This window comes from Ammospiza nelsoni, chromosome 1, assembly GCF_027579445.1.
Source record: "Ammospiza nelsoni isolate bAmmNel1 chromosome 1, bAmmNel1.pri, whole genome shotgun sequence".
Taxonomy (NCBI): domain Eukaryota; kingdom Metazoa; phylum Chordata; class Aves; order Passeriformes; family Passerellidae; genus Ammospiza; species Ammospiza nelsoni.
In genome coordinates, this window is record NC_080633.1 from 93924960 (window position 1) to 93937314 (window position 12355).

Genomic DNA, 12355 nt, shown 5'->3' on the forward strand with positions numbered 1-12355 from the left:
AAAACAGATTCTGTACTTCTGGAATGCAGACAATCTCTCCAAGCCTCAACAAGATCCCAGTGTATCTAATGCTTTCACATTTTTTCAACATCGCAGTCCCCCTGCGTATTTCAGATGGCAAGAAATCTCAACAGCACAATGAAAAAAATCTAAACAATTACATTTTTTTTTAACTTTTTTGAATGTCCAAATAAGCTAAAACATATGCAACACAGATGAAGATCATGCAACCATATCAAATAAGCCCTTTTTCACTTTTCACTTTGGGTCTTTTTTTTTTTTAACAATTATATGGTTCACAAGACAAGATAGCTTCAGATAAAACCTCAGAAGTCATGTTCCCATGCAACAAGCCATGCCGTGATGCTCTGGGAACTTAAATTCATCTATAATTCATGCCATCTTATGTTGACCTTTAACTGAAATGTTTTACTTGGAAAAACACAAATTGTTTATTTTTGCAATGCATAGCCCTGTATTTAGAGAACTGAGGCACCCGTCCTACCTTGCTTCAGAGCTCCTACACAACATAAACTATATAGGTTCAGCAACCTCAAAAATTAGGTGAATGGGATATACAACAGTCTCTCAAAATCCAAAAGAATAATGACACACTGTGAATTTACACAGTAAATTCACAGCAGTTCCGCTGTCTTAAACAGATTGGAAAATGCTTACAAACATTCTTGAATTGACTGGGATTTCCATTCCTAATTTGTATTTTTAATGAATAACAAGGGTTTGGCTTTCTTAAAATTTTCATCTTCTTGAAATTTAAATCCAAAATGTGTTCTTTAGTTCAGTCCTCAACATGTAGATCTTCTCATCACAAGATGGATTCCATAGTATCTAAATGGCTCCAAAATAGATTTGAATCTTTGGACTTAGACAATCTTGAAGCACTTAGAAAAGACTTTGCTTAACAGCACAAACACATTTCTTTAGCAATTTTGTAAGGTATATTTTAATGAAAATATTTTCTAAAACAACAAGCCCCATTATCTCATTTTCTGGAAGCCAAACTCATTTGCACCTGTTGAGATATTCTAAATATTTAAAACAATTCTATCTACTCTTTCCTAATGAATTGTTCAAACATTAATAATCTATTGAGGCTGGGTACCTGTAGGTCACTTTCTCAAGAATGTCCCAGAGTCTTCTCATCACTTCCTCTTGCAATAAATGTTTAAGGCATCGTTAAGTTCTTGCCCCAAATTTGCTTGTGCTTAATAGTATTCCTCCCCTTATCCTCTTTCAGCAAGGCTTAACCAAGGAAAGAGTCTTTGGCTACATCTGCCACACACCAGCTGCAGCCCTGTAGCCTTGAGTTCCCTCTGAGTCGGTCAACACAGATACAGCTTGGTAACTTTGCCAAGGGATTCACTGCAGGCTGTGAAAATGTGGCACAGAAAATGAGCTAAATCTTTGAATTGGACATTCTGCAAGTTCACACACCAGACAGCTTAAACCTGCAAAGAATGCTGCGGCAAAATACTCTTATTTACCTACCTCCATGTCAAGCCTTTCTGCTATGATATTTTAACATTGTATCTGTGGTAGATCCTTAATTCTTTCACTGGTTTCTCCCAAAGAAACAAATGCTTTCTCGATCTTATTTACACTTTCTTAAATTTTTCAGTTTCCTTTGTATAATGACAAATTTTAGTTAAGCTTCCCTCCCATTTTCTCCTACTTGTAATATCTCCAAATTGAACTTTCTCAGAATCCAATTTTCTCAGCCAGCTAAATTCAGTAAACTAAACACAACACTTAGCTAGGCTTCACCATCTCGCAGCAAAATTACCCTCAATTAGTTCCTTTCTGGAAGTGCATATTTTTGATAGCATCTATTATAAGTGAAGAGACAACTGGCTGGAATTCAGTTGAACAACTTAAACCTTCTACTGACTTGCTGACAAAAATTAATTTCCTTTACTGTGTACACCATGAGAAAAAAGATTCTGCAGAAGTAAAGACTTCATAATTTCCTTTTTTACTTTGCCCACCAGATGTAGATGCATGTTTTATCTGCTGAATTTGAGCTCTTATATCTGCCATCACAGAAAAAGTATCTATCCTCTAACTTTTTGGATTGCTTCCAATAAGAAAATATATTTATCTTCTCTGGCTCCTGAATGAAATGAGGTTTCCATGGGGCTTTTGTGCAAAAACAGCAGCTTTGTGCTGAAAACCTAAAATGCTGCATATGGTAATTTCACAGTAACAGCTATGGGGCCATCCCATTTGATCAGTATTAGCATGATTACTGCACATGGTTTACCTGTGGTCAAGGTGGCTGAAGTCTTGCAAATTCAGCTCTCTGGTATCTTGTGTCAGATAAATCGTATCAACGTCCTGTTAAAAATACAAAACCAAATACACCTTTACAGAACTGTAGTGGGGTATTTTTTGTCAAGCATTATGGATTTACCTGTTCTTTCATTATTAGTACAGGTAGCTAAAAAAGAGCTTCAGAACAAGACAGGCACTTACCCACTGCACTTCCTCTCTGTAGGGAAATCCAAGCCAGTCACAAACACAGGCATACATCTGCGAAAAGCCTCCTACAAACAACCCAAGAGACTCTTTAACACAGTAGTCACACAAGCAAACAAATGTACATCTAAAAGGACACTTCAAGACTTAAATATCCAGTTTTTAAAACTCACTGTCTTTTTCTCTCAGAAGACTATGCATTGTGCTTATGAAAGGAACAGAGACTATCCTATCTTCACGTGGTAAGCTGCAAGAAAGCCTAATATAGTGCCTTCACCTACCAATCATAAGTCTGCCTCATACTAATTACACCTTAAAACTAATTACACCTTTACAAGCTTCTGCCCAAAACAGAATTAAACTTCCTGACACTGCAATTCCAGCCCTCTTCTATATTTGATCATTTAAATTCGTTCTCACCACAAGGTCCAAGTTCTGCCACAGTCTGACTGTCCCACAGGGCCTGGAGATTAGCCAGTCTTTCTGAAGGCTCCATAGTTACTTTTTTCATAATCCTCCTAGATTGAAAAGAGGGGGAAAACATCATTCATGGCTTTGAAAGTATTTTTAAACACATAAACCTTTTTTATTTTAAGAGCATTTTTAAATGAGTGTATAGGAAGAATTACCATTTTTAATACAACCCACTTTCCTTCCTAAAAGGCCATTATGCAGCACAGCAGGAGTAACAGTCATTCATTCTTTCTCTCTTTCTTTTGATTAACCCTGTGACAATTGGAGCAACAAAATCCTTTTGTATTGCAGGACCACTCCATGTAAGGAGGCTTGTGGCCCTCATCTGACACCAGGACACCCAAAGTAAGGAAGAGACATGGTATTAATGGCTACCCTGAAACCACTGCTGTATATAGACTGCTTTTACGCAGAAATAGCACCATGGTGCAAAGAGCTGAGCAGTTCCATGTGGCCTCTAGGCCGCACTCTAGATATCCAGCTCCAATCTTTGTAATTTGGTAGCAGTTTTCTTCCCTAGACAGACAAGAAACACAATACCTTCCTACATCTTAAGAAATAAAATTACCTGGTTTTCTGAATGACAAGACTGCCTCATAAACTATAGAATTTATGAGGGGTCTGAGGGGGTGGGAGGTGGAGCAGAAGAGAATTAATAAAAAACTGGAGAAATCTCTTCCCTCCTTTGTTTCCTGATCTGGTCTTCTATCATCTACACAACTCCAATGCCTTCATTTTGGAAAACTGTTATCTGAGAGCAAGAAATTTGATTTCTTTTCTGGGAAACAAGCACTCCATAGAGCTACCCACTGCTCCAGCAATGCTCTCAAGAAAACCCACAGAAAACATATAAAGAGTTCAAGGCCTTCATAAAAAAACCAGAGAAACAAACAGTCTTGCAACACTCTTTATTCTTTTTGTCTACATTTCTCACGTTATTACTGAGATTTTATAGCAACCCTCATCACAAACATTAAGTTGATGTTCATGTTTTTGAAAGAAGACCTCAATCTCCCCTAAGACAGTTAACTACACTGCCCAAGAGGAAAACTGGAAGTGGGAAAAAAGTGAAAACAAAAAAAAAAAGAAACTGCCATCTAGAGTTTATGAACTTGATTTCCTACTCCACCTACAGGAAAGGTGAATAATAAAGACATGCACCCAAAATAAAACATGTAAGTTTAGCCTAACCATTCACATCTAGAGTCTGTCACTAAAGTTCACTTATAAAAATCAACATGTCTGGGAGAAAACTTTTCCACAGCCCTTTTTTTCTAATAATGCTGAAAACCAGGAACTGAAGAGAATACAGTAGAGCTGCATGACTTGGTAGAGAATGATGAAAATGAGGCAATGACTGAGAACAAGGAAAATAAAATGAGGAAAAACTACTGAGAATTGCTGCAAGATGATAAAATCCATATGAGAGAAAACCAAAGGCACGAGTAAGGCAATGAAAAGAAAATCCAGACAAGGAGACAAATAATTCAAGGAGTCAGTTAAACCATAGGAAGTATATGACAGGACTGCCCAGGGCTTAGTTTTGAAGAACAAGGTTCACAATCATGTGCACTGTTTCACAAACACTGAAAGTAAATGGAACTTCTCCCTCCTCTCCCAACTCAGATTTTACTTCTGGTGGGGAAAAAATAAAACAGAACATGGAGCCAGTTACAACAAAAAGATAAGAACCTATGCTATACCTGAGGCTGGAGAGGCAAGAGGGTAAAATAAAAACTTAAGACCTCAAATAACTGCACCCCCCATTCAACCCAAAAGCTCTTGTGACCCTACAGGATGACAAACAGTCTACCAATGCTCTACACCATGTCCTGGCTCTGCCATACACCTGGACAGAAGTTTAGTGCTTATGGATATGATTCTTATATCCTCAGTGTATTTCTGAGATCAGGGTGGGGAAACCAGCAGGCAAAAAGGGGTGGCTTGTCACTGCTTCCATACAATCTGTTCCCACTAGAGGTGCCCTAAAGGATACTTACACTGGTGAGAGTCCAGGGAATATCTTCCTGAGGCAGGTCCCGATGTGTGCCAGCACCTCGTTCACATCCTCTGAGGATGCCATCTTCATGGAGATGCTGCATTTCTCTGTCTCCATAATCAACTATAACCAAAAGTTCAAGAGGTTGAGAAGAGTATCATATAATTCATGTTGATAAATGAAACAGGAAAACGTTTTAAATGCCAGTTGAATGCTCATAGGAATTTGTTATTCTTTAAGACATGACACAGCAATGCACCAGGTAAAGTTTCTGAAAGCTGTTCTTGAACGTACAAAGACCCCCGTATTCAAACTCTGCTTTTTCTAACAGTGCTCTGCTTCCCACGGGAACACAATTTTCAAAGGATCCTGACCTCAGCTGACACTTTGAAAACCAAGAATTTTCACAGCATTGTCCTCTTTTGAAACATGTCCCAGAACACCAGGAGAAGCAAGCACAGCCTGGCAGGAAACTATTGAATGAGCAGGGTGCCTGTTTCCTCTGGCAAAAAGTAAAAGTCTTTAATGGCTGTGATCCTCTGGAAAAGCTCTAATGCTTTGTTCTGTGCTGCTTAAGAAAATGCTGTGGTGCTGTGCTGTCTGTCTGTGCAGATGAAGCAGTAACTCAGCCAGCATGATTGTCCTGCTGTCTGGGGGATGTGTGCTTCAGAGAGGGGGATAAATAAAGCCTTTTGCAACGTGCCTCTCTTAGATATTGAGTGTTCAGAACCAAATCAGATTAGGGTATGAGTGACACATCAGCTCTGCTGCTGCTTTTGGCTGCATCACAGGAAGCAATGTAATGTTTCTGCTGACTCCAGTGTGAATAGTTAGCACAGCCCAAGCCATCACCTTTTAGACAGGAAGCTGTGCATGCATGCATGAGGAATAAATAAGGGAAGACAGATAGGAGGAGAGGGGACACTATGCAGTATGATACAGGGAATTGTTTCTTATTGAAGCTGGCTCACAGAGCTCTCTTGGTTCCCAATCCATGCCCAGGGTCACCACCATGATAATTCTAGAAGAGGCTGTATTACCCCTAAAGCACACTGAGACTACTCACACTTTTTATCACCAATTCAACTCCCTTCTGAGCCTATTGCCACCACTCCCTGACGATGAATGAGTGGGCAACTTACCACAGTTTTCATCATCACCAATATTAGCACAACATTTCCTGATATTCCTCTGTCTATTTGCTCACTTCTCTTACAGTAGGAAGCTCTTCATGGCTCTTTGCAAGATGCCTAACACAAAACTATACCCTTCTGGTATCACAGCTATAATATGTTGTTTGCAGGAAAACTGCAACAAAAACATTTGCTCCACAAGAAATAATCTAGGATTCTCTCTGCCTTCAGTTAGAAGTCCCACACAATTCAAACACAAATGAATGTAAATGTGAAGAACCTTAAGAAATATTTTAGGAACAGTGTATGCTCATTGAAGCTGCTGAAAATCTCTTGTAAATACTGCTACAACAGTGATTGTCTATGCCTCCAGGAATAATTAGCAATAGTTACCTGGCATTTTAGTACCTTAATTTAAAAAAAAGCCACAAAAACTTAGAATTTAGTAAATGTCTCCCCATTAAAACACCTGGACCTTTTATTTTCCCTCCTTTAATGAAAGCTTCAAAAGACAGGTTAAAAAGACAAGATGTTAATACAATGAGAGCTTTTCAGAGTTCAAAGTAGCTCAGGCACTCCTATTCCTTAAAAGCTCTTTAAAAGCCAAACACACATGAAACACATGAAGACTTTGATACTATTGAACTGTCAAATCTTGTCAACATGCTCAGATTATGAATTAAAAACGCTCTAAAGGCATTCTTCTTTTCAGCACCTTCCCTTTGACATTACTTTTTTGGGCACGTAACTTGCTGTCAAATATATTTTGTGTTGAACCCAGTAAAGGCACAAAGAACAGTTGAAAGCAAAGCATTCCTGCCTGCAATGTAAGCAGTAGCTTTGGGCTGCCCCATAAAGGTTTTCACCACAGAAGCCACTGCAGCTTGTGAGGTGCTGATTGCATACCAGCCACCACTGCTTTACCAGCTCTGAGAAAAAGAGCCACTTATGATACAAATGGAAACTTGTACCATACTGAACTAGAGAAAATCCCTATCTATTTCTAACCATTATTCCAAGTGCACAAACATTCCTAAAAATGACTCTTTAAATTCTTATTGTTATTTTTAAGACTTTAGACCAGCAAGAATGCAAGAAGACAAATGCACAGTGTGCTCAGTGGAAGGAGACACCTGCACAGCAGAGCATTACTTCCTTGACTGGCACAGATTTAGCAATGAGTAAACAAGTATCTTTTTATCTAGAATGCACTCACCTGGCCTGGCTTACTGGAAGTTACTCCTTGGATTTCCAAGTAGCTGAAAGTTAGTTCTAACTGTAGTTAGAAAAGAAAACACCACATTAGTGCAAACATCATCTTATTTTAAAGAGCACTTAAACTTCTCAATGAGGTTAAGAAAACCTTGAGCAGGCTATTCATATTTAATATCAGTTTCTGTAATTGACACTAAGTATTTCTTAATACCTGGACCCATTTTTCATTTAAAAAATACTTACATCTGTTTGTTACAGGTTTAAATGGTTATTAGAGATTATAGGAATACCACACTAGACATTTTACTGCAAGCAATAAGCACATAAAGCTTACAATCAATTTTATGAAAAAAATTTCCTATAGAAAGCATCATTAATACAATACACTACTGACGTATATTCTTGTGGCTGATTAATCATTTATTACAATCTTTACAGCTTCACAATTATTCATTAGTTACATTGATCACAGATGTGAAAAATTTTACTGCACAGAAGCTAAAGGGACATGTATATACATTATACATATATATGAATAAAAATATATGAATATATATACATATATATGAATAACATCTATAAATAAGTAAATAAATATATGAACATAAGTGTCCAAGGACTGCTTTAGCTTATCTAAAAGTATGAGAGGAAATAATACGTAAACTTTGAGTGGTTTATTTGGATGACAGTCAGACTAGGCAGGGAAGAACACACTGATTCCATGACTCTAAATGGAATCTTAGAAGGTGGCAGGGAATTCTTCTCCAAGGACAAATCTAGGGCTACAGGGAGTGTAGCTAAGACCTGAATTCACAATTATGTCGACAATCATCTTGACAACTGAGATATACAGAAAGAAACAAACCTCTTGGACTGAATCATGACAACAGGGCAAGACATTAGCTCATTTCCTTTTAGTTATCATTAAAACCATTGCATCTGAGTAGTCTGTCTGAATTGCACAGTTTCCTGTACTTTATCTTATCCTAGGTTCACAGTCAGGGTGCTCCCAGGCTAACTGGCAAGCACCATATCTTTCTATTTCCGTATTTGTGAAAAAGTCAACCCTGAATGACTACTGGGGTGCTCAGAATCCAGACACAACTAACAAGACTCCCTCCCTGTGAAGGCTGGAACAGCACATTGGAAAGCCAGGAACAGAGGTACCAGCTTCCAACCATCAAAAATCTTTCCAAAAAACCTTTGTTATTACTGTCTCTTTGTTGTCTATTTTCTGAATCCTTATCCCTTCAGTCGCCCTCATGATTTGGCAGCATCAGAAGACACAAACACCCCTCCCATTTCTGTGCAAAGTTCATCTTCTGCCGAAGGCCTTTCTTGGTGAACTAACTTTACTCTGAAGTTTTGGGGACTTGATGTGCTTCATCTCCCACATTCTGCTGCAGGGGCAGCACCCACAGCAAGCAGGCACTTTCAGGGGTGCCGTCACATCTGGTTATGAAGCAAGTGCAGGGAACTGAGGGAGAACCAGCACAAGCCTCTTCTCAGGGCTCACACCAACACTCTGCATTTCCCCAAGTGCAAGGCACTCATTTCTCTTCAGTGCTTTATTTCTAAGCTAGGCCTGGCAATCTTTTGTGATGACACAGCCCTGTGCAGTTGACTCAGGGTAGAGAGAAGAAAAAAACCAAATCCACAAAAAAAAAAAATCTATAGCAGCTATTGTTGGCTACTGGATTAAGCAGGACTATACACACAGAAGGGAAAAGTTCTTTTTTTTTTCCAGTACTAATTAAATATTTCTTTGCCTAAATCACAATGAAATTTTAGGGGAGAAGTTTCTGTAATTAAAATCCTTCATATTTTGAAAATTATTTACCTATCAACTTGAGGGTTCTTTTTTTTTGCTAAAGTATGTATGTCCAAACACATATATAAAAAGTGTCATTACATGCATACACAATCAAAAATATTTGAAAAGTTCACACAGATCCAGTCTCAGGAATTTAGTCTGCAAATCCTCTTGCCTATAATTAACAAATATCAGGAAACATGGCACTATATCTACAGCTCATCTTTGGTTCATTTTTTCTAGTTAAAAATATGAATTTATAGTTCTTGCTTTGCAGCAAAAATGTAAAGCATGTTCTAAACATCATCTACTTCAAACTAAGAAACAATTTTTACAAGGTTTTAAAAGGCATTTCCTCATTTATTACCCAAAATTATATGTTTTTAAAATCCTCTTAAAAAGTTATGTGTGCCTCTCATTTAGGAACCTTTCACTTAACCAGACAGCTAATTTCACAATTTTCAATTTTTTCAACCAAAACTTAATGAAAGTTGCACTAGAAATGCATCCACAGATCTGAATTACATTCCTACAAATATTTTATATGCTTATTTGTGGGCTTGATGACACATCCAACATTACTAATGTTGCAATATAAACTGTAGCAAGAATTAGCAAGCTTTAAGCACTGTCCTTCCATCCCAATCAGTCCGTGTTGATTAGTGATCATGAACTGATTGGACCAGAGTGTGAAGTTTAGAGGTGGCCATTGTAATATCTTCGATCTAAGGATAATAGTGAGAGTTGGTGTTGGAGTTGAACAACATTAATTCTTTCTAACTTTGATCCTTGTTTAGTAGATACATCTCAACAGCATTGTTTAAGCAAAAGTAAAGCCTGGAATCGAATGCAGCAGTAACAGTTACTCAGAACTGGCCATCTCTAGGCATACTCCATTTTGTTAGAGGTCCCCAGAGAAATAATGTGTCTTTGCTGAACGTTCTCAGCTGTCTTTCGAGGAGTTACTGCCTGGCAGGTATATGGAAGTACTGGGGCTCAGAAAGCTTCTCAGCAGCTATTGAAAATACTACAAACATTAGAAAATTTGCTAAGTTTGACTAACCCTGCTAGAAATGCATTTTCAACCATCCTAATAATTGTTCAGACCTAAAAAGTTTAATTTTTACATAAATCATAAGCACAGCTTATCATCTTCCTTCCACTTGTTATCACAAAAATTACTTTTCTACTTACAGAATACATATTTTAGATTTTAGTGAAAACAAAACCAAGTTTTTCAACTGTGCAAATCTATTTAATGAGTTCTGAGAATTGTCTGAAGCACCCAACTAAACAGAGTTATCACTTAGTACTCCAAGCCTCAGCCTTCAAGAGCTTTTTGATGACTTATAATGGTTTGCTATTGTTTAACAAAATCATGATTACCACCTGTCTATCACATTGCCGTTGCACTGATGCCTGAGCTGTTCATCAACTGGATCTATCTTTCCAAGCAAGCAAAAGCCCTGGCTGAAAGCTGCAGTGACTCAAACACCAACAGACAACCAACTGGAGACATCTGTGCTGCAGGGACAGGGTGGTCGACTGAGGAAAATGAGTATCAGCAAAAATTCAAGCTGCAGTTCATCCTACCTGTCAGTCGGCATCTTCCAATTATTGCTAAGGATGGTCACATTTACAGTGACCATAACTGAAAACTTGGCATCAATAATTCCATTTATTGATTCTGGTATTTCTCTAAAGTGTGTGTATAAATATACACACACGCACATTAGACACACACATGTCAATACAAAAAAATAGGATACGTGCCAAATTCCCATTCACTGATTCCAAGCTGCACGAGATTCTTTTACATCAGTCATTTTCTTATTCATGTGGAAATCATATTTCTCTTCTATAACAATCATTATGAATTGTCACAGGCACAGAAAAAAAAATTCACCAGCATTGGCGAGGCAAGTTGCCAAACTGCTTTTCAAAATGAACAGCAAAAATCATTAGGAAACAGCAGAATTTAATAAAACTCAGAGTTTCTGCCTCCAAATCAAATGCAATCCTATTTGACATTACAAACATTAGAGGGAATAATACCATCAGCTTGATTGCACATAAACTGTCCTTCTATAACATTCATCAGGCTCCTCTCACAGTTCTTCAGGTTGGAGTTTACAATGCAACTCTTCAGCCACCTGCATTTCTAGAAATTAAAATTCCTCTGGAAAAGGAGTGTGTGGATATATATATATATATATATTTTAATATATATATAAAAAAATTCATTTAAGGCATATACTAACAGAAGCACCATTCTAACTCAAACCATGCAACATACCATTCCTCAGTTTTGTGGGTTTTTTTAACAGATGTACACAACTAAAATATGCTAATTTTTGCTACTTAGTTTATGTAACTTTCATTTGTTGCCCCAGAGTATTTATAGGAACACAGTGATTTTACCTTGGTGGGAATCCGAGACGTTAAAAGAAACGCCCGACATGATGCCAGCACCTATTGAAAAAATAAAAAAGAACAGAATCTGTAAGAAACATTTAGTATTATACAAGATTCTTTTCCAGGAAAATCCTGAAAGCAGAGGGAAAAAGCCTCTAGCAGCGTGAGTGTAGATTCCCTTTGCTGTCATACACCAAAGGAAGCAAAACTGGGATCAGATCCAGTGGAACACACTGAAGAGACTGCTGCAATCTGATCAGCTATAAGCCAGTTAGCACAGCAGTGAACTGAAGAAATCTATTCAACCAATCTCTCAAGATCATATAACAGAAATCTTAGTGACACTTTAAAAACAACCAAGGATGAGAAGTCCAGGAACAAAGGATGTATTTAAATATTTAAAAAAAAAAAATTTAAAGATTATCGTGATGTTATTAGCAATATAAGAGACTGTAAGCAAACAGGGGAGTTTTGGACACATTTGAGGTATTTCTTGAGTAAGAACACAAAGATTCCTCATTCATAGCATCTGAATTTCTTCTCCAGTAAAGGCAATGGAAAAATGCAGTTAGGCTAGTGAGACCAGTCACTCTGGGGAGAAAACAAAACAAATATTTTGCAAGCTACTGCCAATCAAAATACAATGATTCTATATCATATCACTCCAATCTCCGGTAGCACATCCCACTCACAGATCTCACTCTTTGCAAAAGGAATTACTCATCTTGCAAAACTACAGTATTGTTTGTTGATTTACCCACAGAAATATCTGCTGTTTGCTACACCTTTTCCCAGATTGGAAAAAAAAAA

At 37.6% G+C, this 12355-nt stretch overlaps 1 protein-coding gene across 4 annotated transcripts in view; it reads right to left on the bottom strand.

Moving 5' to 3' along the window:
• The window catches only part of CARMIL1 (capping protein regulator and myosin 1 linker 1), a 188145-nt gene that overhangs the window by 98372 nt on the left and 77418 nt on the right, over positions 1 to 12355 (bottom strand). For all 4 annotated transcript variants that reach the window (XM_059479812.1, XM_059479797.1, XM_059479821.1 and 1 more), the window contains exons 3-8: positions 11552 to 11602; positions 7319 to 7378; positions 4971 to 5092; positions 2917 to 3014; positions 2494 to 2564; positions 2282 to 2355 (exon numbers count right to left, since the gene is read on the bottom strand). In XM_059479812.1, coding sequence (XP_059335795.1) covers positions 2282 to 2355; positions 2494 to 2564; positions 2917 to 3014; positions 4971 to 5092; positions 7319 to 7378; positions 11552 to 11602 — 476 coding nt within the window. The remainder of the gene's footprint in view (positions 1 to 2281; positions 2356 to 2493; positions 2565 to 2916; positions 3015 to 4970; positions 5093 to 7318; positions 7379 to 11551; positions 11603 to 12355) is intronic.